The sequence below is a fragment of the Coenobita brevimanus genome, chromosome 93 (genome assembly GCF_032717465.1).
Source record: "Coenobita brevimanus isolate Jiangsu-jjx chromosome 93, ASM3271746v2, whole genome shotgun sequence".
NCBI lineage: Eukaryota > Metazoa > Arthropoda > Malacostraca > Decapoda > Coenobitidae > Coenobita > Coenobita brevimanus.
This window is the reverse complement of record NC_137046.1, coordinates 36,145,804-36,171,734: the sequence shown is the minus strand read 5'-3', so window position 1 is coordinate 36,171,734 and position 25,931 is coordinate 36,145,804. Positions and strand designations below refer to the sequence as shown.

General features: G+C 42.2%; 1 protein-coding gene across 1 annotated transcript in view; it reads right to left on the bottom strand.

Moving 5' to 3' along the window:
- LOC145412397 (uncharacterized) overlaps positions 1-25,931 on the bottom strand; it is a 234,361-nt gene that overhangs the window by 89,576 nt on the left and 118,854 nt on the right. The window contains exon 5 of the mRNA XM_080282284.1: positions 15,175-15,252. Within this exon, the coding sequence (XP_080138410.1) occupies positions 15,175-15,252 (78 nt within the window). The remainder of the gene's footprint in view (positions 1-15,174; positions 15,253-25,931) is intronic.

Below are 25,931 nucleotides of genomic sequence, written 5' to 3'. Positions count from 1 at the left end.
TCTGTAACGACACTGATTTTTTTTTTTACACTGATTTATTTTTACAATGGCTTTTTTATGAAACGGTTGTACCTTTTGTTTTACGATACTGTGACTTTTTTTTTTTTTTTAAATTGATATCTCTTTAAATTTTTATTCTCTCTCTAACTCCGGGCCATTGGATTTAGTTGTGAAAGGCGTCGGGCGTTGAAGGAGCTAGTGAGAGTTAAATCTAATTCCTCCCGTTCGAAAAACTCCCTCATGACCAGAATAAAGTCGTATGGATGTAGCAAGAGCAAAATGAATTAGACGTTATCGTGGTGAAGGAGCAGCGGGATTATTTTTAGTGTAGTCTCTGGATTTTGATTTTCGTTTATAGTCTGTCGATTGAGTTCTGATACCTTGTTTATAAAATTTCCAAAGTCGTGCTTAGGAAACTTCGTCATGGGTTTGCCTTTAGTAATACACCTGCAGAGCACTTCGCAGTCAAATTAGAATGAATGATAAAGCGACAAAATCTCTCTCTCTCTCTCTCTCTCTCTCTCTCTCTCTCTCTCACACACACACACACACACACACACACACACACACACACACACACACACACACACACACACACACACACACACACACATTTTGTCATAATAGTTAAGCACGTAAAACTGACGTAGGATTGTAAATACACCTCCGGATAAATGAATGGACAGAAAGAGTAAGTGTGTAGAGTGTCTGTCAAGACTGGCAGATAAGAAGCCGTATACGAAGGCAGAGCGAAAGGTTACATGGATTTTGAAGCTGTGATAGGGTCTCTGATGAAGGGAGGAGACTGAGGTGAAGAGAAAGGTCATGTGATTTTCGCACACAGGTGACAGGGTCGCAAATGAAGGGAGGAAGCTGAGGTGAGATATGTTAGACTGAGGTGAAGAGAAACAGTGTATAACGCAGGCTATATGCTTTGTGTGCACCAACAAGAGATGTAGATAAATAATGAGGTATGCAGGACAGGTTGAGATGGTGTTTTTTTGTCTTGGTATTTAGCTAAGTAATGGCCAGTTATTAAGACAGACGCTATAAGAACCTAATATAGTCTTATAAATATAATATGAAAGGAGCTACGGAATTAGACAAACGGATGAGGGAGAGAGGATAGGATTAGACTCAAGCTATAGAAATCTAGAGTTGTGACAAAATTTATTACCATTTTTTTATGCATCAAAAGCAGACAGGGTTTCAGATATATGGCTGGATGAAAGTGGAACTAGGGTTAGACTTGCTAGACTTTCTGAGAGGTATCCATTTGTTTTACACACTCCGAAGGTAGACTACTGTGAGTTTTATACACAGAAAGAAGATATGGTTACAAATGGGTAGGATGTGTTCATGGGAATATTAACTGTTCTCACACACACACACACACACACACACACACACACACACACACACACACACACACACACACACACACACACACACACACACACACACACACACACACACACACACACACACACACACACACACACACACACACACACACACACACACACACACACACACACACACACACACACACACACACACACACACACACACACACACACACACACACACACACACACACACACACACACACACACACACACACACACACACACACACACACACACACACACACACACACACACACACACACACACACACACACACACACACACACACACACACACACACACACACACACACACACACACACACACACACACACACACACACACACACACACACACACACACACACACACACACACACACACACACACACACACACACACACACACACACACACACACACACACACACACACACACACACACACACACACACACACACACACACACACACACACACACACACACACACACACACACACACACACACACACACACACACACACACACACACACACACACACACACACACACACACACACACACACACACACACATTATAAAACAGACAGTTCAACTTCTTTTTCATCTTTAAAGGGTTAGTTTCCATGATGAGAGATGAATAATTAGGCGGGAGAATATGACGTGAGGAGTAACTGTTTACGCTAACGGGAGTGGGTCTTTAAATGTCCGTCTGCCAGCTGTTGTGCATCTGTAATTGGTCTCCCGTGCCGCTCTCACGCTAACAGGCGGCCGGAAGTGAGAGAGAGAGAGAGAGAGAGAAAGAGAGAGAGAGAGAGAGAGAGAGAGAGATTAATGGGGTGACATGTAAACAGTTAGATATAGATAAATAGATAGATAGGTAGGCTAGGTAAATATGTATAGATATTCTATAGGTAGGTAAATATGTATAGATAGAGATAATTAGACAGACAAAAGGACAGAGAGAGATGAAGATAAACAGGCAGAATAAAAAGGCCTCTTAGTTCAGTTGGGGCAAAGCAACAGAGGTGGAGTAATTTAGCTTCTAACCTTGTTAAAAAAATAGTAATTTCCTCTATGATTGCTCCTGTTAGATAAGCTCAGGGTCGGCCTTGGATAAGCCTGGCTGCCTTGCAATACCTGTTTTCTCACTCCTGACCTCTCAACTTTCGACTCAGGAATGTATTTTTTGTAATTCTGTCGAGATCTCTTGTTGTGAAGGAGTTAATGGAATCTGTATCTAGCCTCTCCAGTTCGAGAAGACAGTCAGAAGCTTTAAATCGTTTGAAAGTAGTGGTTTTAGGGCACATCTCTTGTTGTGGGGGGGGTTTAATGCAGGCTATATCTAACCTCTTCATCTGGAAAAGTCTCCCTTAAGTTTAATAAAATCGTTTGGAAGTAGCAAGAAGGGAGTGTACTGGACGTACCCATAGAAAAGATTAAGAGTGAATGATGCTCTAATTTTTGGCACCAAGAGAGGTATTTATAAAGGATCCTAACCATTTTTACGATACAGGGGAGGGAGACGTTTTTATAATGAATCGTAACCATTTTTTAAGATATACAGAGGAGGAAGACGTATTTATTTAGGATCGTAACCACTTCAACAACAAACAAGTGATGTATCGTCGTTTTAAAGGTTCATAACCATTTTTTTTTTTTTTTAAATAAACAAGTGAGGGGCCATATTTAGAAATTCCAACCAATTTTTCCGTTAATGAGTTGAAGGGTCGTAATTATTATGATTCCTTACCAATTTTTACGATAAATCAATCTTCCTTATTGTGAGATGTTGTTAGAAATTGTGAAACGGTCCCTTTTCACTTAACCGTTCACTGTAGTTTGGTTGTGAAGTGTTTGGGAACATGAAACTGAGAACAAAAATAAAAACAAGGACTCAAATACACGACTTAAACTCTTCACCACGAATAAACCATTTTTATTTTCAAGTAAGCCATTATTATGTGCTTCATGCTATCTCCAAACAATTGAAATAAACTTGGCAGACTTCCGCAGGCGCTGAAGGGGTGAATGAAGGCTACAGCTAACTCCTCCAGCTAGAAAAAGTCTCCCCTACTCCTAATTAATGTCTGCGAAACTGGGAGGAATAAAAAAAGTAATAGGTTATCAGTGAGAGGGATATTTTGTTCAGCTAGGTGCCTTTTCTTTTAGTTCCTGCCACGACCAGACGATTTTCTTCAGCTTAGGAGAGATCTCATGCACGGAAGGGGTTAATGAGGGCTACATTATAACCCCCCCGGCAAGGTAAAGTCTGTTCTAAGCTGAATAAATGCCTGTGAAAGTTGCAAGAATAAAATACGGAATACGTCATCGGAGTAATGTGGTAAAGGCGCCAGTTCTCAAGAAGACACGATACCAAGAACCAGAATTAATACATAGACATACGTCACCTTAGTATAAGAATAATATAATGTAATGGGAGTGCAAAAATCAGAAATAAATAATCAGAGTGCAAAAATTAGAAATCGTGTCGTTTATAAAAGCTCTAGCAAGCTTGCATGCGACGGCCTTGGTCAGCTACTGATGGCTTTCCACGCTGCTTGATCTCTGGCAGCCTCCCAGTTCAGTCCATTATCAATACCACCACGATCTATGTCCTTGTCACGGGTCTTTTTCGGTCTGCATTACGCATCCCTACCCCCGACGTTAACATTTTTAACTTTCCGCACCCAGTTTTCTTCCTCCATCCTCTCCACATGCCCAATACGTCATGAAAAAAAGAAAAAAAGTCATAGTGTGAGGAAACAAAATACGTCGTCGGAGGGAAGTTGCTACAGTTTGTAAATACGGCACCAGATGTAGGGGTGACGCGTGCTGCTGAGTCATACAGGAACTCCGCACGACTCACGCCCATACTGTGGGTGGTATCTGAGGCGTCGTAACGCCTTATCGTCGGTGATTTATGCTGGACGTTTCACCTAAACTTCCTTTTGTAGAGCACATTTTCCAAACACTTTACCAGACGGAGATGTGTGATTTGGGGGCGACTTTCGATCTGGTATGATTAGATACTGGCTTCATTTACTCTCCTTAAGTGAGTTGAATTGCATGGTAGCCTCAAAAATAAATAGAAAATACGCTATCGGATGGAAGGGGTTACAAAAAAAATTATTATTCTGATGGGACTGATGATGGTTGTCAAATCTCTTCACACCCAGAGGTCTCCCCTAAGCTGAATAAAAGCATTTGACGGAAAACGGAGTAAAAAGACTTCGCTGTACTGAAATGCTTAAGCTTTTCTTTATTATTTACTTTGCGCCCCAAGTTTTAAGTTATATCCATTAGCTATCGTAATAATTTAACCAAACACACATTACGTTAGTCAAGTATAATCGGATCTTTTCACAGGAAAGCTTGTTGAATGACTTCCTAATATTAGATTTTTTTTTTTTTTTAAAGCCAAGACAAACTTAACCCCTCCAATCCAGCAACTTTCTCTTTTTATCTTTTTTTCTTTCTCCTCTTTTTTGCCGTTACCAAACTATTAAATTCGACTAAGGACATTCCCGTAGCAGTGAAGGGGTTAATGAAGGCCATATTAAGTCCCCTGTAGTTCGAAGGCGTTCTCCAGAGCTGACTGAAATCGTCTGGTGGTAATAATAGATTACAATATGTCATTAAAGTGAAGGAGTGAAGTTAGGTAGATGTAGCCAACACAAACGAAACTGATAAACCAGTCTCGACTGGAGTGGAATTTCACAACTGGATTTCATTACGCATCAGAGGCTAAATACTTGGGGGTATGAGTGTGCGACTGGAAATCCCTCGCCCAAGGCCTCGTCTGGAGTAAACCCGGCAAAAAGTGGCCTGAGACGTACGTGAGAATACAAAAGACGACAGTGCTATTGACCCCGTATCTCAACTCGACAGTACATCTATACAGAGAGAACAGTAGACATGATAATAGTCAAAGTATAGGGTCGTATTCTAAGTAGCTTTGGAATTTTCGTGAACATCGATTCCTTAGCAATTTTGTCTGTACATTACATTAAAATAGCCTCTTACACTTTATTGACACAGTCTTTGTCCATATTAAACAAATATATATACTGAGCAAACTAGAGAATGCATCGGTGTAATATGCAAAATTAGTCGCTGAAGAAGAGGTGCCACGAAATCCCCTATGTCATCCAATATATGGTCCATACCCACAGCCCCATTGTCAACGCGGCAAAAGAGTTGCCTGGGAAGATAGAGCAATCACATATATCCTTCAAGTCTACTTATTTCTATTCAGAGAGGACATAATGGCACTCAGAAATAGGGCCCTGACCGTCCTCCTCACAACGCTACCGGCATCCCTTGCCTACTCAGCCACATACCGACTCACTCATCTCCCCAGTCACACACACTTTTATACTCATCCACTGACTCACTCATTTGCCATATTCAAATCACAAACAATAACTGGCACTGTTATGACAAGCTGTTGAAATACAGAATAGGCGGTCCTTCATACACGACATATGAACTTCTTTACATAATATCAGAGACTGGTATTTACTTTTCCTCCCTCATTCCAGCCATATCACTGTACTGTAATAGACCGTAGCTTCTGCATTGTTCACTTCACACAGCTACTCCTAAGCTGTGGTCCAGCCACTTGTGAATGCCACTAGAGAATTGAAGTGATGCTTAAACTACTCCAGATCACCAGCAAAACAGTGTTAGTTACGTTGCACGCCAAGTCCCAAACTTAAAATTAAGTCTTGGAGACATACCACGAGTTGTACCATATTGAGTAAGTGTTTCGGCGTGTGTTGTTTCTTCTATAATACTGGCGCAGAGCACACATCAACCAGGAACACTTCCCACCCGCACGCCGCCCCGCACTCTACTACACACATACACATCGGGCTGTGAGGTGAGCGTCTGGCACCGGTGTATATACTAGTTCCGAGATGTTGAAGGGTTGCCGACTCAGCTAGCTATTGATTATAATATTTATCTAGTTCTTCCTTCAAGCCCTACCAAAATTTCTGCAACACTGAAATATAAATAAAACCTTCCAGTACTCGAAAATACAACTTGTAGAGCTCGAAAAAAAGGCTGTTTGTGTTATACTGTTTCGATGAGGGTTCTCCCCACTCCACTTACGAGGACGAATCGCATGGCAAGGTGAACATGACGTCACTATTACGTCACTGGTTCCTCCTCCCTCCTCCCTTCCTGTACTCACATACGGCTGTACTTTAATGATGAATCTAATACTGAAGGTGAGGAAACTGTACATGAGCGAGACGGCGTTGGTACCCTCTAAGCCACAGAAAACAAGCACAGGAAAGAGTTTTAGGAAAATTGTGTGTGTGTGTGTGTGTGTGTGTGTGTGTGTGTGTGTTTACGCGTGTGTGTGTGTGTGTGTGTGTGTGTGTGTGTGAGAGAGAGAGAGAGAGAGAGAGAGAGAGAGAGAAATTTTTAGATATCTTTACATTGATCTCAGTACCTCTCTTCACCGCCACAAAGAGAATGAACTTCCCGTGAAAGTTGCAGCGTATTAACTTCGCGTCACTTCCTAGAAAATAATGAGAGCGAGAGATACGCTCCTGGGGCAAAAGAAAGTTAGTAACGGGGCAAGTGAGAAAGAGAGTGTAGGAAAAACCCAAAGGTGTCGGGATGGATGAAACCAGAATGAGAGAGAGAGAGAGAGAGAGAAAATTTCCTCCCTCCCTCCCTCTCTCTCTCTCTCTCTCTCATACCCTTGCAGCAAGCAGGATGAGAGAAATGAAAGAATTTTTGTGGCTGGTTCTTAGGACGAGGGCACAAGGTCAAGGGGCGGTGGAGGAGGCTGTGTGTGTGTGTGTGTGTGTGTGTGTGTGTGTGTGTGTGTGTGTGTGTGTGTGTGTGTGTGTGTGTGTGTGTGTGTGTGTGTGTGTGTGTGTGTGTGTGTGTGTGTGTGTGTGTGTGTGTGTGTGTGTGTGTGTGTGTGTGTGTGTGTGTGTGTGTGTGTGTGTGTGTGTGTGTGTGTGTGTGTGTGTGTGTGTGTGTGTGTGTGTGTGTGTGTGTGTGTGTGTGTGTGTGTGTGTGTGTGTGTGTGTGTGTGTGTGTGTGTGTGTGTGTGTGTGTGTGTGTGTGTGTGTGTGTGTGTGTGTGTGTGTGTGTGTGTGTGTGTGTGTGTGTGTGTGTGTGTGTGTGTGTGTGTGTGTGTGTGTGTGTGTGTGTGTGTGTGTGTGTGTGTGTGTGTGTGTGTGTGTGTGTGTGTGTGTGTGTGTGTGTGTGTGTGTGTGTGTGTGTGTGTGTGTGTGTGTGTGTGTGTGTGTGTGTGTGTGTGTGTGTGTGTGTGTGTGTGTGTGTGTGTGTGTGTGTGTGTGTGTGTGTGTGTGTGTGTGTGTGTGTGTGTGTGTGTGTGTGTGTGTGTGTGTGTGTGTGTGTGTGTGTGTGTGTGTGTGTGTGTGTGTGTGTGTGTGTGTGTGTGTGTGTGTGTGTGTGTGTGTGTGTGTGTGTGTGTGTGTGTGTGTGTGTGTGTGTGTGTGTGTGTGTGTGTGTGTGTGTGTGTGTGTGTGTGTGTGTGTGTGTGTGTGTGTGTGTGTGTGTGTGTGTGTGTGTGTGTGTGTGTGTGTGTGTGTGTGTGTGTGTGTGTGTGTGTGTGTGTGTGTGTGTGTGTGTGTGTGTGTGTGTGTGTGTGTGTGTGTGTGTGTGTGTGTGTGTGTGTGTGTGTGTGTGTGTGTGTGTGTGTGGAGGGTTATGTATAGTTGAGTGTTGTGTGTGGTGGAGGAGAGAGTTGTGTGGTGCAGAGGGATGTGTATGGTGAGGAGGGATGTGACTGGTAAAGAGTTGCGTGTGTGATGGTGAAGAAAACAGTGTGTGTGGTGCGAAGGGTTGCGTTCTTGGTAGAGTGAGTTGTGTGTTCTGTTGAAAAAGTTGTGTGTAGTGAAGAAGGAGGTGTAGTTTGGTGAGGGTTGTATGTGCGGTGGAGAAGGTTGTGTGTGTGGTGGGGAGAGCTCAATGTGCTGAAGGTTGTGTGTGTGGTAGAGAGAGCTGTGTGTGATGGAGAAGGTTCTGTGTGTGTGATGGAGATACCTGTGTGTGGTGGAAGAGTGGTGTGTGAAGGAGCTGTATGTGGTGAAGGTTGTGTGTGTGTGTGTGTGTGTGTGTGTGTGTGTGTGTGTGTGTGTGTGTGTGTGTGTGTGTGTGTGATGGAGAGAGCTGTGTATGGTGGAGAGAGTTGTGTGTGAAGGAGAGAGCTATGTGCGTGATGGAGAGGGTTGTGTAAGTGTGGTGAAGGTTATGCTTGGTGGAGAGTTGTGTGTATGATAGAGAGGGTTCTGTGTGTGTGTGGTGGAGAAGGTTGTGTTTGTGATGGAGAGGATTGTGTGTGTGGTGGAGGGGATGCGTTTGGCGAAGAGGGGTATGTGTAATGGCGAGGGGTGGTGTGATGAAGACTGTGCGTGGTGGAGAGGGTTGTGTGTGGTGAAGGCTGTGTGTGGTAGAGATGGTTGGTGTGGTAAAGGATATGTGGTCGACGTATGTGGTGTGGTGGAGAGAAGTGGTGATGAAGACTGTGTGTGGTGGAGTAGAATGGTGTGGTAAATGCTAATTGGTCGAGATGAGTGGTGTGGGGAAGGCTGTTTAGTGGAAAGAGATGATGTGGTGAAGGTTGTCTGGTCGAGAGGGCTGTAAATGAGAAGGGCTGTATGTGAAAAGGGCTGTATGTGGTGGAGTGGGCTGTGTGTGAAAAGGGCTGTATGTGGTGGAGAGGGCTGTGTGTGAAAAGGGCTGTATGTGGTGGAGAGGGCTGTGTGTGAAAAGGGCTGTATGTGGTGGAGAGGGCTGTGTGTGAAAAGGGCTGTATGTGGTGGAGAGGCGTAGTGTGATGCAGCAACGGGAGTAAGGCGAGGGATGGGTGTAAATTCTTCCTACATCCTTGTCTTGTGTTGCTCCGAATGTCTTCCTCCTCCTTTTACTTTTTTTTGTTTTTAAGTCATGGGTTTAGTAGGAAAACTTTGATGCAGCTCCGAACGTTTTCATTATTTATTTTATTCTTCTTACACTGGATTTATTAGGTGGAAAAATAGCTTCTTGCAAGGAAGACTGACATGCCGTGACGAAAAATCTTTCCCAGTGATCAGCGGTTCTGTCCTAGTCAGATGTAAGTAGTCAGGTATAGCCAAACTAGTTAGGTTCACCGTTTGGGATTAGACGAACAGTGCTTCCAGCAAAGTAATTCCCCGAGACAGTTCTTCAAGGTACACTGGCACAAACCTCATTCGAAACTACTGATCAAATTCTTATAAACCCTGGCCTCTAGTACCCAACAGCGACCGAATAGTTGACCGTGACGGGGATCAGATCTGCTCCACACCAAGGGTTGCTAAGAACCTCTGGAGGAGGAATACTAACAGATAGTGAAAATTAAATTGTGGAACTTACAACGTCCAAACTTGTAAGCTAACGGAGTTAACTTGGCTCTTCTTGAAACGAGATACGTATTTTGGGATATCATAGGTCGTAGTGAGGTGAGAAGACCAGGTGAGGCATTCATAAAATTGTCTGATGGTCATAAAGTGTTTTGTATAGGAAATCTGATCTATTGGTATTATGTGACACTATCGAAGAATTCTTCAGTATAATTAAAAAAGCAACAGCCCTAATAACCTAACTCAATAAGAAACACAGGTTGAAATCAACTGAAGTTTATGCCCCAACATCGGTTTGGATATCAAAAGAAGCTGCAGATATTTATGAGGACGGAGAGAATGCTATGAGAAAGCGCATTACCCAGATCACATTATGATGAGTGACCTAAAAACATGAAAGGGTAAGTGAGTTTACAGTAGTCAGTGTTTGAATGGGTATTCGGAATGCGAAAGGTGAAATGCTTATGGAATTTGGAGAGTGGAACAATGTTAGGGTGACTAATACCTTTTTTCAAAAGAAAAAAAGTCAGGAAGTGGGCTTGGAAGGGACGAAATAGTGAAACAACGAATGAAACAGATTTCATCATGACTGACGAATCACATGCTGGTACTGTGAGTAAAGTAATGCACTGAACATAGCAAATATAAGAAGCAGACACAAAGTGATGAGAGGTCGTATAGTACTTGATCTCAGAAAAGAGAGGGAAAAGGTAATCCGAAGGAATCGTCCAAACCCCGCAGCAGTGAAAGAGAAGGTAGTTGAGATTAGTTGGTCGATTCAGATTAAAGACTCGTATTGAGGGATGAAGCAGATATCGCCTCAGGGTAAATGAGTGAAAACTTGACGAGAATGGTGCATGAAGCAGCGATAGAAGCCTGAGGTAGGGCAGCCCGAAACAACGACAACAAGCTCTCAGGACACGGGAACTTCTGGGAAAAGAACGAAGGTGACTGGAGGGGGAGGTCACGGTGAAGCAGATAGGTGAAAGAAAACTATTAACGGGAATAAAAATAAGAGGAAACTTTTAGGAATGGAGGAAGTCTAAAAGCGACAAAGCAGAGGCTAGATACAGGAAGAAACCACATAATTAGCGACGAAGTAAGTGAGACAACAGTCAACGGAGTGGTCAGAATAACAGATGAATTTTATGCAGACCTTTACAGTAGGGAACCATGATCGAAAAAGCACTTCAGGATGAGAAATGATGCACACATTGATTCCTAGCGTCACATTAGAGGAAGTAAAGAAAGTTATGAGGGGAATGAGGAGGGGTAAGGTAGGCGGTGATGGTGGTCTCAGTACTGATCTTAAGGATGCTGATGTTATTAAGGATGACTTTGCAGGGAAGGCGGTGGCTGATTCGGTAGAGAGGCGGCCTGCAGTCCTGATGGGCCCAGGTTCGAATCCCGGCTGGGGCAGGGAACAGTTTAAGGGTTTGAATTTCATAAAAAGCAGACTTTCCTGATCTACCAGGTGACCTGCCGACATGTCGTAAAAATACCCCCGCTAATACCAATACACCAGTCCTGTATGAGACAGCCCTAGCATGTATTCAATATGGACGGTGAGTGTTAGCGCCGAAATGGTGACATGTTGAGGTGTAGGAGGACTACTGGGCCTTGGGATAGGCTACTGCCCCCGAGATATAGGCCCTGAAGCCTTTGCCCAGAGTCGGACACACACACACAAAAAAAGTGAATTAACAAATTTTGAAACAAAATATTTTGAAGTGAAAGGAGTACACAAATAACGAAAAATGTACCTGCTATAGAGCTTAATTATAGATGTGACAGTAAATACCTAAAGAATTAATGAGCAGGAAATATTTTCGCTGATGTATACATAAAAAAAATAAATGAAATACTTCTACACTGGATGCAAACCAGCCAAGAAAACAGACTGGAAAGCGCAGTGGTTACTCGACAGCAAACCAAATTCATGTCAAGTGACCGAGAAAAGTTCAGAATAAAAAGTTTTTGTGTATGGCATTTATTAATTACGACACACTGTTAACTTTTATTCATTAGGAACAGCTACAGTGATGAAAAACAATTTGAGGACAGGGTTTAGGAGAAACTGATGTTAAAGAAGAGAGTATTTGCAGAGACAATACGGTCATCATAAAGCTGCAAGGGATTGCCAGAAAATACTGATAAAGAGAGGTTTCTAGGTAGAGATACAGTCTCACCTTAACTATTCACTGCATGCATAGAGAACGTTTTCAGAAATGTAGAAGCGGATGGCAAAGAACACGTTATCGGTGAGTGGTTGAACATTCCACAGTCTGCTCGCTGACAACAGTATAATTCTTTTCGGTATACAGTATCAGGGGAGAGAATACGAGAAATGAAAACTGATCTGAACTGTGTGAGTCTGACGTTAGGTTTGAAAATGACTCTGAGGACAAAAAGTATGCTCAACAGACATAATCACTCTCTTCCATCAAAAGTATGAGAAAAGAATTAGAAAGCGTTTAGAAATACATACCCGGCACATATAGGACAGACACTTCAAGCAGACCCAGCTCATGACAGTGAAATCAAACGAAGAATAGGAATGGGATGGAGGGATTATGGTAACTTAAGTAACCACACGAAGGATAAGCAATTTCCATTGTCAAAGGAGACAGTTAAAAATAATGTGTCCTTCCTATTCTGACTTCTGGATCGGAAATGTAGACTTTAACCAAATCTTTGAAACAAAACTTTGGAGTGCTCAGAAAGGAACAGAAAGGATTTTGTTGGGAGTTAATGGAGAGAGAGAAAAAAAGAGAAACTCGTGGTCGTGGGCAGAGACAAATTACAGGTAAAAGGTAAAAAAGGATGCGAGCAGGTCACATCCTTCGTAGGACATATAGCAAATGGACAACCAGGGTTACATGTGGCAACTCAGGGATGGAATGAGAGGAAGACGCAGATAGAAAATAAGATAGCGAGATGAGATTCTGAGATTTGCTGGGACTGGACTGAACAGGAGTAGAGCCAATAGGTCAGAGTGGAAAAAGATGGGAGAGGTATATGTTCTGCAGTGGACTGACTCAGACATGATGATGATGATGATGATGATGATATGTTCTGCAGTGGACTGACTCAGACTGATGATGATGATGATGATGATGATGATTAGTGGGAAGAGAGAGAAGAGGTTGTTCAGAGAGGATCGAATGTGGGGAATGGACTGATTGTGTTAGAGTACAAGTGTAATGGCGTAAGATACTCGTATTTTTTATAATATGGTGTTAACCCTATCAGTCCGATGACTTACTCCGAATTTTATCCTTCCTATCATCAGTCGATTTTATTCAACTGAGGGAGAGAAATCAGGTTGCGAAGGGGTTAGTGGAGAATGTTTTTAACTTCCCACTAGAAACTCTTTTTTTTTTTTTTTCGCCAGAGTTATTAAAATCATCTGCAAACAGTAAGAAGAAAAGAAAATATGTCATCAGTGTAAAGTGTTTATTTTTTTCCACCATCATCCAACACCGCTTACCCTGTTATCCATCAGACAAACCCTCCTACAGAAAAAGAAAAAAGAATGAAGGCTTGAATTAGGGTTCCGTGCCTCTCTAGGGGCACAAGAAAACTAAGCAGGCTCATGTGATAGTGCAGAATATTAGAGGTGTGAATGAAAAACGTAAAAGACTAGAAGCAGTGAATGTGCTCAAGAAAGGAAGATCAGAGGGAAGGAAGTGAATGAAGTGAAAGGTGTGACATGAGCAAAGTTAGGTATGAATGAAAAAATGTAAAAGACTAGAAGCAGTGAATGTACTCAAGAAAGGAAGATGAGTGGGAAGGAAGTGAATAAAGAGGAAGGTGTGACATGAGCAAAGTTAGATATGAACACTGGTGGATATAGTCAGCTGGGGCTTGGTTGTTGCTGAATGACGAATTGTGGAGAAAAATGAACGTTTATGAATGTATTAACTCGAGATGTGTGTGTCATAGTTCAAGTTTGAGGAGATGAAAGTAGCACTAGTTACTCGTAATACAAACCTTATATTTTATTTCAGCTGACGTTAGACGATTTTATAAGTTCAAGTGAAATCTAGGGCTTAAAAAAAAAAAATGGCAGTATCACGGTTAATGTTTTGGCAGGGAACCCGGAACTTTCCTTTATATTCCAGCTTCCGACGAACGATTAGTGATTAAAAACTAACCGCGAGCAAAGAGTGGAATCATATGCAGCATGTAACGAATAGGGTGTGGAAGAGAAGTTTAAGAATCAGCTTGGTGGAGCGATGCAGCACGTGTCAATTGGTTATAGAGCTTGTGTAATGAGTAATGTAAATTGTAGAGTTGGAGCGGGTCTTGTGATTGAGCCACTTTGGTGTTCCAGAAGAAAGCACTATAGTTCTCTGACACTGACTTCTGAACAACCAAGGGGCGTCGAATTTCATGCAACTGCGACTGAGTATCCAGAGTGTGGGAATGGCCCGGTTCTGTCAGATGAAAAGAAAAAAAACGACTGAAATATTGCACTGGCCAGTAAATCCGCAGCCCCAGCACAAGGACTGAATAATAATAGAATAGTTTTCCTCGTTCCGTTGACACTTCTTTTAGACCGTGAGGGTAAGTGACGTAGTGATGTAGAGACGATGATATTCTCTGTCCACTTTTACTTGGCCTAAAATTTTCATCTTTCCATCTTAAGTGCTGTCTGGTAGAAGTATATAACACTATAATGTGGGACTAGTCACGAAGAAGTGCTGTGGAAAGGATATAGAGCCGTTGTAATGTCTTATTCTCTCATTAAGCGACTGGAAATAAGCTGCAAAAGGATGAAAATAGCCAGATAAATAGACGAACTGCATAAAAATAACCTCATCCAGCACGATGGCTTTCTTTCAGTTCGCTCCTGCTGTACTTAGACGGTTTTGTCACACTTAAGAGGGTCCCTGGTAGAGAAGGGGTTAATGGAGAACATAGCTAACTCCTCCAGTTCGAAATGTCTTTCCTAAGCTGCATAATATCGTCTGGAGGTGACAAGAGTAAAATAAAAACTTCTTCACAGAGGAGCGAGTAATAAAATGTGACAGTAATATAATGACATAAATACGATCACTAGAATAATAGTAATCCACGAAATATTATATTATTTTGTTAAGTAAATACGCTGGCACAGTCAAACCACTCAAATGTTACATAGTTCTAATGATATTGCGGCAAAGGTCAGAAGTTTTACTAGGCAGTAGCGGTAGTAGTAGTAATAGTAGTAGTGGTAGTAGTAGTAGTAGTAGTAGTAGTGGTAATGGTAGTGGTAGTGGTAGTAGTGGTAGTAGTGGAAGTAGTAGTAGATTAATAGATTCTTAGATGGGTAATGTCATCGGTTCCCTTTATTAGTAGATATGCACGCCAAGGAGAGTGAGTGAGTGAGTGTTTTTGTTTGTTTACCTTCTTGACCGAGGCTTCCTGGGGTAGTCCCAAGGATGACAGCAGATCCGTCAACCCTATCATCCTCTTACCCACCCCCTGTATCGGTGGGGAGTGGGGTAAGGGGAGGGGGAGTGGTGGGTGGGAGTGGGGGAGAGATAGGGGTGAGGAGGCAGGACGTGGGAGGGGTCCAGAGGGAGGGAGGGGTAGGAAGTGGGGGGAAAGGGAGAGGTTGTGAATGAGGGAGGGGGAGGGTTTGGGGAGTAAGGATGTGGTTGTGGATGGAGAAGATGCGGAGTTGAGATACGAGACGTGGTAGAAGAAGAAAGAAGTCGAGAAATGTATGTGTGTGTGTGGGGGGGGGGGAGAGATAGGGAGTGAGGGATGAGGGGGAGCGGGGAAAAGAGGGAGGGAGGGAGGGAGGGAGGAAGCAGACGGTTTGTTTTTTTTCACGATAGAGGAAAAGAGAATGAGGAAAACGGAAGTGGAAATTCAGATGAGAGGGAGTTGAGGAAAATGGTCGGTAAAATGCGAGAACAGCGTGAGTGGGAGGTAGGAATGTGGGAAGGTAGTAGGTGTTAGGAATGTGGGAGAGGAAAGAGGAGAGGGTAAAGGAAGAAGGGGAATAGTGGTGAGGAGAAACAGGAGATGATTAGGAGGAAAGACAGATGTGTGTGTCGAGATGCAGGAAGAACAGAAACAGTTTTTAGGCATGTGGATGGGCACAAATGAGAAGAGGAAGAAGAACAGATGGGCGGAAGTTAGTGCACCAAGAACAGCCATAAGAGAAGGATGTGTGAAGGAGGAAATATAAGAAGCACAAGGAGGAAGAACAGGGATTTAAAAGTAGGGCAGAGAGAGGAGGAATAAATGAGTGAGTATGGATAGATGAGAAGGAAGAGGAAGAAGAGAGGTGTGGAACGATGCGCAGGAAGAGACCGAGTAGGAATTGAATGTGTTGGTGGGAGGAGATGAGAGGGAGAGGAAGGATAGCATAGAGGTGTGAAGAGAAGTGCAGGCAGGGGATGAAAAGGTGTTGAGGACGTTGGTGGTGAAAGATGGAAGGTGAAAGGAAGGGAAAAATCGAGAGTGGGGAAGTCCAAGGCAGCCCCCAGGAAGGATAAGGAGAGGGTGAGGGAGTGGAAGGGAGGAGAAACAAGAAAGGAAATTAATATGATTGACTAGAATGTCCTGAACAGATTACTATTTCTAGCACAATCATAGTGTGATGAAACTGCACTGAAGTAAAGACAGTCGTTCCTTGTTCTTAATATCATAGCAGAGTCTGAGGTAATAAAACGGTATGTAGAAGAGATTATTTATACGAACATAATAATAAAAAAGAAAATAAAAAGAAACACACCTGAGTAAACGTAACTTATGTCATCATCATCATCATCGCCACCTCTTTTTCCCATTTAAGATTTAAATATGGTAGGGTCTAGAGAGAGAGAGAGAGAGAGAAATCATGATAGAGGGAGAACTGTCAACAACATTCCTAGTGAAATAAAACCAGACACTCATTCACTCAGTATTCAGGCACCTGGAATCCTAGCACAGTTGCAGGCATATCAATTTGCACATATTTTTTATTTTTCTTTATAAATGCGCTTCATAAACCTACGAGATGGTAAACTGATGAGTCACAAATGGTAATGCTTTTGAGACAGCTGGAATTATGCAGGTAGTTTCCATGAGTCTGCCTCCTCCAGTTCAATATGATTCTCTGGATGGCTTAAATGCTATGTGAATCGTGTATTGCTGGCTGTTTTTTTTTTTTTTTTTTTTTCTGACAGGTTTTAATATTTTGTCATCCTTTCTCTTCTGCCATTTCTTTTCTGTTGGAGTCACTTGTGATCTGTTTTGTCATTCTTGCTTTGTTGCTGCGATGAGTCGCGGTGTGTATAAAAGTGGTAGTAGTTGCAAACCTAGATTCATCTGGACATGAACTTTGTAGACTGCAGACTGAAGTTGCTTTTCTTCTGCAGTCCATTATCCTTATTTCGGAGGACAGAGAGGGAACTGAGGGACTTTTGTATAGCTGGGCAATGGAACCGCCCAGTTATATCTGTGATATCACGTGAAGGCGTCCCTCCTCTTCACCGATATGCATTCTAAGCAATAATAAAGACGTAGAATAAGTGGTTAAAAAATTAAGCATACAGTAGACAGTCTTCTTGCTCAAAGTTGACAAGATGTAATACTAATGCTAATAGTGGTAGTAGTAATAATAGTAGTAGTAGTGATGATGATGATGAATCATGAAATGATTTCCTTCTAGATTGTAAGACTTAAAAAAAATCCTTTCCCAGAACTAAAAAAGCACCAGGATTTTCCTCAAGCGCATATATACAGAAACCGTGGGACAGTTATCTCTGTTTATGAATTTATCTATTTATCAGCTTATTTATCTATTTGTTAGTTAATTTATGTTTTTATTTATTGCTAGGAGAGAAGATCCAGCAATGCCTCCTAACGTTAATGCCAATGACATATTTCATCCGCTGACGGTACATTTTTTTTTTATATCTTGTTATAACTCTGTATCCCGTTTATATGCAGTGGTAATTTACAATAGTTAACACCAATGTAGCCTGTTCAGAGATGCTTGTGTGAGATGCCTTTCAGAGTGCCCAGGTTGATTCAGTAATGGTATCAAAAGCTAAGTCATCAAAAAAGAAGAAAAAAAAAAACTGCATCAGCATCTCACATACATATTTTGTCTAATACTCGCTGCATCTCAGTCGGTTTGGGGTAGGAATACATGTAGGTAAATGCACATCAATTCCACGACAAATCTTATCCACTGAGGCAAACTTAAATTATGAATTGTAAGTTGCAGTAAAGCTACAGGGAAGAAGGCAAATACGCTAAGCTAAAATTAAATATGACCTAACTAGATGGGAAAGCTTGTGAAAGAAGATATTTGTAGGAGGGAGAGGTGAAGAGATAGTTAGAAATAATGAAGGAAAAGATCATGTTAAGAGTGGAGGCGGTCTGTTATGCTTTCCTTTAATCAGTTCCTACCAGTGACGTGTTTTCAATTGTTTTCATGTTATTTTCAGAAGCCTCTAGTCAGCTTAAAAGAGTGCCATAGGACTCAAGTGGTTAATGAAGGTTATTTCTGACTTCTCCAGTTTGAAATGTTTCTCAGAGTTGAATGAAACTGTCTGGAGATAACGAAACAAAATATGAAGTTTGTTTTGGATATTGAGTGTTTTTACTCTGTTTATTTTATCTTATTTTTTATAGTTTTGGTTTTCACTTTCGCCTTTTCCGGTGTTTGGTTCTGTTGGGGACTTGATTTTTTTCTTTTTTTTATTCAGCTTAGGCTCATTGTTTCTTTTACTCCACTCGACTAGGGCTCAATTTTTTATCCAATCAGTTCTGTCCTCTTTTTTTTTTTTTTTTTTTTTTTTTTTTTTTTAAATCCACTCTTCTTAGGTTCTTGGCTCTGACTCGTTTTTTCATCGTCTTGGCTCTGTCTGTTTTCATCTTTTACACTTATCTGACTTTTTTTTATCCACTCATCTTTGGCTCTTTTTGTTCTGCTAGGTTCTGGCTCATTTAAAATCTCTCTCTCTCTCTCTCTCTCTCTCTCTCTCTCTCTCTCTCTCTCTCTCGTTCGGAGTCACAGGAAGGAAGGGGGAGGAGAAGTAATCAGAAAAGATACGCCATTTCCGTTCTCCATATCTCTCATATTAAAGATTGAAGATAGCTTACATACATACATTTTTTTTTCTCTCCTACTCTTACTTTATTTCTTGCTCTCTCTCCGGACGATTTTGTTCAACTTAGGAAGGTCGTCTAGTAGTGAGGGTGTTAGTAGTAGTAGTAGTAGTAGTAGTAGTAGTAGTAGAACTAGTAGTAGTAGTAATAGTAGTAAAAGTGGTTGTGGTGGTGGTAATAGTAGTAGTAATAATAGCGGTTGTTGTTGTTGTTGTAGGTTCATCTGAATCGCGAAACCGGTTAACTGTCGGCTGAAGTTGCCCCCCCCCCTCTGGCACTCCACCATCCTCCTTTCAGGGGATAGGGTGGGGAGTTGAGGGACGTTTGTATAACCAGGTGAAGGAGTCGCTCCGTTATATCAGTGCCACCACGTGAAGGCACCCCTCTCAGGCACCGCAGGGGTTACTGAAGGCTATATTTAACCCCTCCCGTTTGAAAAAGTCTCCTCCAAGCTGAACAAAATTGTCTGCAGATAGAAAACTAGAAACCCGCGTCACCGGAGTAAAAAAGCCACTGAGAACAAGAGGGAAAATAAGTTGAACATATAAATTAAATAGACTTATGTATCTTGTATTTTAGGTGGTATGGGTGCCTTAGTAGCACCTTTTCCTTAGCGACTTATATTGCTCATCACACCTTGACATTCTTTCGTATGTTATTTGTCGTTGTGATATCGACATGGGTTGCATCAGTAACATAAGACGATGCTGAGGTGTAATGCTTAGACTGAATCGCTAAGGAAGTGGTGTCACTCAGTCTCCAGATCCCCATACTGCCAACCAGCGATGGGCATAAACGCCTACTAGTTCCCATTATTTTCAACGGGTTAGGAGGCTTCTAGCACGTCATCCTCAGCTGTTCATCTTGACTATTAAGCGTCAGTATTCTCTTTTATGCTGTTTACAGGTAAGCGCTACCGGGATGGCCCAGGTTCATATGACATCACGCATGTGCTGTATACAGTCTGAGGTACTGGGGCCCGCGCACCAAAATATCACGAAACCCAATATTAAGCATATTTACTAAAAAAGACTTTCGCCGTTTAAAAGCAAAGCTACTCGCAAGGCCTCGCTAACTCTCGTAGGAGTCGCGAAATCGGGTCGTAAAAATATCGACTGTGTTCTTCCTTGCTTTCCTTCGTTCTTTCCTACTTTCTTTCTTTCTCTTTCTTTCTTTCTTCACCAGTCATAACCAAAACGAAAAGGCGTACATGAGCATGTGACGCACGAAAATGCTTCGTAACAACCAGGGATTTGCCCTTGTCATACTCAGAGCAACATTGAAGCTACTGTAAGCAAGTGACAGCCTAAAAATATTCCCTAGCATTCAGACGTCATACCAGTTATGTAATATACCACTAATTCTTGTTGCTCCATTCCACGAAAGCATTTTACGTATGCCGAGTCAGTAATCACGGCAACGAACACCATATACTGTAGTTACAAGTCGTCTTATAATTTAGCTGATGTATTTGTGGTAGTTAGCTTCCATATAAATATCATAAACTAGGAAAAAAAAATCAACATTGACACGATGGGGGGATGAAAAAAAGCACAGAAACAGGAGAGCATTTGGGATGGGAGGAGATTCAAAGTTCTATACTCATTGCTACATTCCCTCTTGTTTCTGTGCGTTTTTTATTCCTACATCATGTCATTTTGGAATAAATGTTTTGTTTCCTAATTCCTTGTTAATATCGTTACAGACTGCATAAAAAGCACACAAAAATATATAGACATCCAAGAAGCAGAAATAAACTGGTCAGGGAAAGGTGTTAGGGAGCTTCCTTAATCGATGAGAATACGTCTCTGGTGAATCTAGGAAACGAGTAATGCCATCGTTAGCAACTACAGAGATAACGCGTTCATTTCGCGGCCTGATCGTATTTCTGGACAGAGTTTGTTTCCGCTACATCCCGGCTCACCCACCAGTACAAATGGGGACCTGGATGTACATTTGATTGTTGCATGTTGTATTTCAGGAGACGATTGTGACCTGGAAGAAATTGATTAATGACCCGTGCAGTCGACAGGTAGTAATCTAAGCCTATTTTCTAACGTAATGCGTGTCTGGAAGCATTTGAGCCCTTTGACTACGATGACCGGTTATCTTAATGTACCGGATAGTCCAGACATTGCCCTCTCCAAGCTTGGGTGTTGCAGGAACGGCTTCATTTGTATTCTTTGAGAAGCGACATACATTTTAGGTACTTCATTAAATTAGTAGCGAACCTTGCACTGAATGGACGTAAACACACACACACACACACACACACACACACACACACACACACACACTATAAAGCATAAAGTGTGTTACGTGAAAAAAAAAAAATGATGTATGGTAAACACTGGAAACACTGACTCGGCCGCCCCCGCAACACATGAAAATTGAGCTTCGTAACGTATGAATCCCCTCTGTTACTTCGACACTGTTTTAGTAGACTTAGACTGTTTTATTCAGTTTAATTCAGCTCAGGAAAAGCGTCTCGTATCAAAGGGGTTTCACAAATCTTCCTAGAGCTGAGAAAAATCGTCTGGAGGTAGCAAGATCAATCTGCAGAAAGGCGTCCTTGTGCTTAAGGGGTTGGCCACTTCTCTCCGATGACGTAGTTCATAGCCTTGCTACTCTCAGGGGATTTTATTCGGAGAGTTTGGATATGAAGTGGATTTGGAGATTTCGTAACGTCTTTTCCATAGCTAATTATTTTCCACTTTTTATGTCAGTATCCTGTTGTGTGCTACTGATGCAAAGTTAGTTAATAGGAATTATTTATAACTGGGATGAAGGGATTGACATTCTCTGCATCTATAATTTATCCAGCAAACACAATCTGTCAATCTACTCATCTATAACCAGACGCCTTAATCCCGTAAGGGGTGGCCACAAACAAATAGCCTCCATGTCGCCCTGTCCCCTACCATTTCGCTGCCCTTCCCCAAACTTACACCTTGTCTCATATGCCTCCCCACTCCATCTCACCATCTCATCCTTGGTCTCCCCCTCCCACTCCCCCATTCCATCTCTCTCACATACACTCCTGGTTAGTCTCTCATTCTCCATCCTCCACATGGCCAAACACAGTCGTCTGGCGTTAATAGAAAGGAAATGCTAGAGTTGTTCCTACCTTGAGAGTGCTAATGATAACACTACTAACACACTCGGTATTCTCGTTGGGTATAGAAGCTCCCCAACACCTTTTCTCAAGAGATTTATCTTGCCTATTACATCTTACTTTCCTATTCTGTTATACATAAAGCCTAATATCGCCTTACTCTGCATAAACAACGTACAAAAGGATATCAACCAGCCATATACAAAAAACAAATCGTTAAGGAAGAGGCGTTAGGGAGCCCGGCGAGATTACGGGCCAGTGTGTCTGATTAGCAGTGATACAGAACCGGATATAATCAGCCAAAGATTCGGTTCAAGCTGTACTAAATCGGTTCCGGAGCAGGTTCAAGAAGGAAACAGCAAGAGAACTGTTAATTTAGCGCGTGATTCTAATACTGTATCATACATTTTACTGATAGGTTTACTTTCTACCGACTCGTTTTTATACTCGTTTTAAGAATCAGTTATATTTTGTTTACCTAGAGAGAGTATTTCTGAACTTCACTACAAGAGGTCTTCCTTCAGTCGAATAGAATCGTTTGGAAATAGCACGGATATATATATATATATATATATATATATATATATATATATATATATATATATATATATATATATATATATATATATATATATATATATATATATATAAATAAAAGTCGTGGTGAAGAGGTTAAAAAAAAAAAAAAAAGACCCGACACATTCCTGGCCCCGACACCCGACCCGACCCAATCTCAAGGCAACTGCAGTACATTTTACGGGCGTGTCATAGGAGCAGCACGTTGGGCACAGTTCCTTCATTAACTTATGCGGACCCCATGCTTTGACCCGCCAAGACCTGGGAAGTGGAGGAGGGGCGCGCGCGCACACGCACACACACACACACACACACACACACACACACACACACACACACACACACACACACACACACACACCTCTCTCTCTCTCTCTCTCTCTCTCTCTCTCTCTCTCTCTCTCTCTATCACATACCAAACCCCCCAGCTCCACACAGGTCAAGGGTACTAACACGAGCCTCTTTGACCACCACTTGACTTTACTGAAGGGGGCGATGAAGTGACTAAGGAGTGTTGTCGATACGGAGGACAGGGCTACGTTCAAGCAGGAGGTGGTGGGGTGGGAGTGGGGAGAGGAATTTATTTGCCACACGGTCAACACCCTCACCTTACAGGATGGATATAAATAAGGCGCCATAGAGACAAGACATATACCTAAAAATACACTTAACTTACGCCATACGCCTTTACTCTGTCATTATTTTTCCTTTCCCCCCACCCGCCGTTCTCTGTTAACTTCATGCTTTCTTCCCACATAAGCTGTGATTAAGGAAAAAAAAGGCCAATACCAGTTCGCAGTGGTCAAATATCTAATGTATACCATACCACTGTGTTTGGTTTCACTGTCTATGCCTATTTTCTACCATATCCTCCACGCAAGTCCATAACAACCCTAACCTATACCATGCCAGTGTCTTTTGTCATTATTTTCTGGCATGTGTTTTTTCTGCACCACTCTTGACCTCCGCCATACCACTGTCTGCTGCCACTCTCTTTTGTTTCATATCTGTGCCAGAAATCTGTCCTCCCTTCCTCCTAACTTGACTTATCTTACAGTACACCATACTATTGTTTACTACTTACTGCTTTCTGTTCCACTGTGTGGGCCATGTATCTTCCTTACTCTCCTCCTAACCTGTACACCATACTACTGTCTACTGCCACTGTTTTCTTGGCGTCAGCTCCTTGTAGCTGCCCTGCTTTCCTACACCATACCACTGTCTTCGGTTTCATCACAGTTGCCTTGAATCCTTCTTCTGTCTTCATCATCATCTGTGCCTTGTATCTGTCCTGACCTACAAGTGATCTAAACCAAACCAGTCTTCTGTTTCATCGCATTTGCCCTAAACCCTTCTACTCTTCTCCACCATCCGTGCCTTGAATCTAGCCTGTCCTCCACTCCAGTCTGCTCCTTACCTACACCCTTTCACTGTCTACTACCACTGTTTCTTGTTTTCACTGTCTGTGCCATGTGTCTGTTCTACTTCTAACATAACCTGAACTGCATCCTACCACAGACTACTGCCATTGGTCTCTCATTCACCGTCTGTGCCTTGCGTTTGTCCTACCCTCTCCCGTACCCCTTTCGTTCATCCTTTTATCTCGCGTTCTCAAAGGCATAAGAGATTTCGACGTATCTTCTTATGTGATTAATTTTACGTACTGCATTTTAACCCTCTCATATGTCGCTTGTTCTCTTGTTGTTTATTCCAGCTAACGCCAAACGATTTAATTCAGTTGCGAATGAGCGAAAGGAGTCGGAGAGAGTTAATACTTTCACCATTAACCCTCTCATGATCGGGTACAGCCCTAGTACTCTATTGCAACTGTCGCTAGGTGATTTTATTCAGCTGGAAGTGAGTCACAGGAGCATTTGATTTTTTTTTAAATTCATGTTATCTCCAAACACTTTGAAAACGCATCTCGTCCTGCAGGGGTAAATGAAGGCTATGTCTTACCCGTCCAATTCGAAAATTCTCCTCTACGTCAGCGGTAGCCTGAATGAAATAAATGAGCATATAAAAATTATTTAGCCTCACTCAACGCCAGGAAACTCAATAATAACCGCAGATAATACCGCTGTTAGCCCTAAAACAATTGACGCAACTTTACAGTAGTTAACCCTATACAGTTTTTAAATTGTTTTTAATCAAAACTACCTCCTCCTCCTCCTCCTCCTCCTCCTTCCTGGAGAACAGCCGCGGTTTATCCACTCCCAGCGAGCTGTGGAGTTGGCAAACGACTTCCTTGGGGTGAAGGACCTGAATAGTCATCATCATCATCATCATCATTGAGTTGTCATTCATCATTCGGTAGTCATTAGTCATCATTCATTAATCATCATCAATCATCAATGATCAGTCATGGTCATCTTGACACTCTCCACTCGGACAGTGGGATGAGGATCCAGAAACAAGGAAAGGGAAAATACGAAATTAGGACTTTAAGGCAGCATAATCCGTATTCCATCTGTGGTGTGAGTAACCCCCTCCTTACCCCTTAGTTCCGCAGTTCGACGTGTGCAACGGGTTTGTCATTTGGAGCACAGACTATAAATCCAGAAATTTTGTTCAGTGATTTCGGAGGTGTGTGGATTTCATGTGTCTCCTATAAAGAAGTCCATCCAGTCGAATATAAACAAGCGTGTTCGTTCACCTCGTAAAGAAAGGAAAGTGACGATCAAAAGAATGAGTAGAATGGGCTGCAAAATAAGTGGGCGGTGGAAATGGGACAGAAAAATTTACTCTGTGGAAGCGACTGTCGTGGAATTAGCGATCTACGTGCAGTAAAGGTTTATTTCAAATTATTATTAAAAAAATAAAGTGTCCGGTGTGGGGAGGGGGGAGAAATGAGCGTGAGGAAGAGGGACATGAATATAATGGAATGGAAATGGGGTGTGGTGGAGAGAAACCATGAGAGTATCCTGTGAAAATAGGTGCTGTATGATTAATGGTTTGAGAACAGCGAAGACGTTTTGAAAAGTTTTTACCAATAAGTAAATGAATAAGACAAGTTTAAGTCGCTCTTCTTAGCCTTACTTCTTGCAATGAAGGCAATAATTTCAGCTTTCCTTGAAAGCTGACTCCTGCTTGCAAACGCGAACTGGGTTAGGACTATACCTCCCACTGTCCTCCACACAGAGTATATCCTTCACTGCTTCAAGTGAATGTCTGTACAGTACTATGCTCTTTTACCTCCTTAGCCCCAATCTTTCTCAAGAGGATGTCAGATCAGAGCTCTCTCAAGGAGATGTCAGATCAGTAACCCTCCTCTTCCTCACCCCCGTCTTTCTCACTGCTCGACATCCCGGTTCTCTCATTCTCACTCTTTGTACCCCACACTTGAGTATAACCCTCA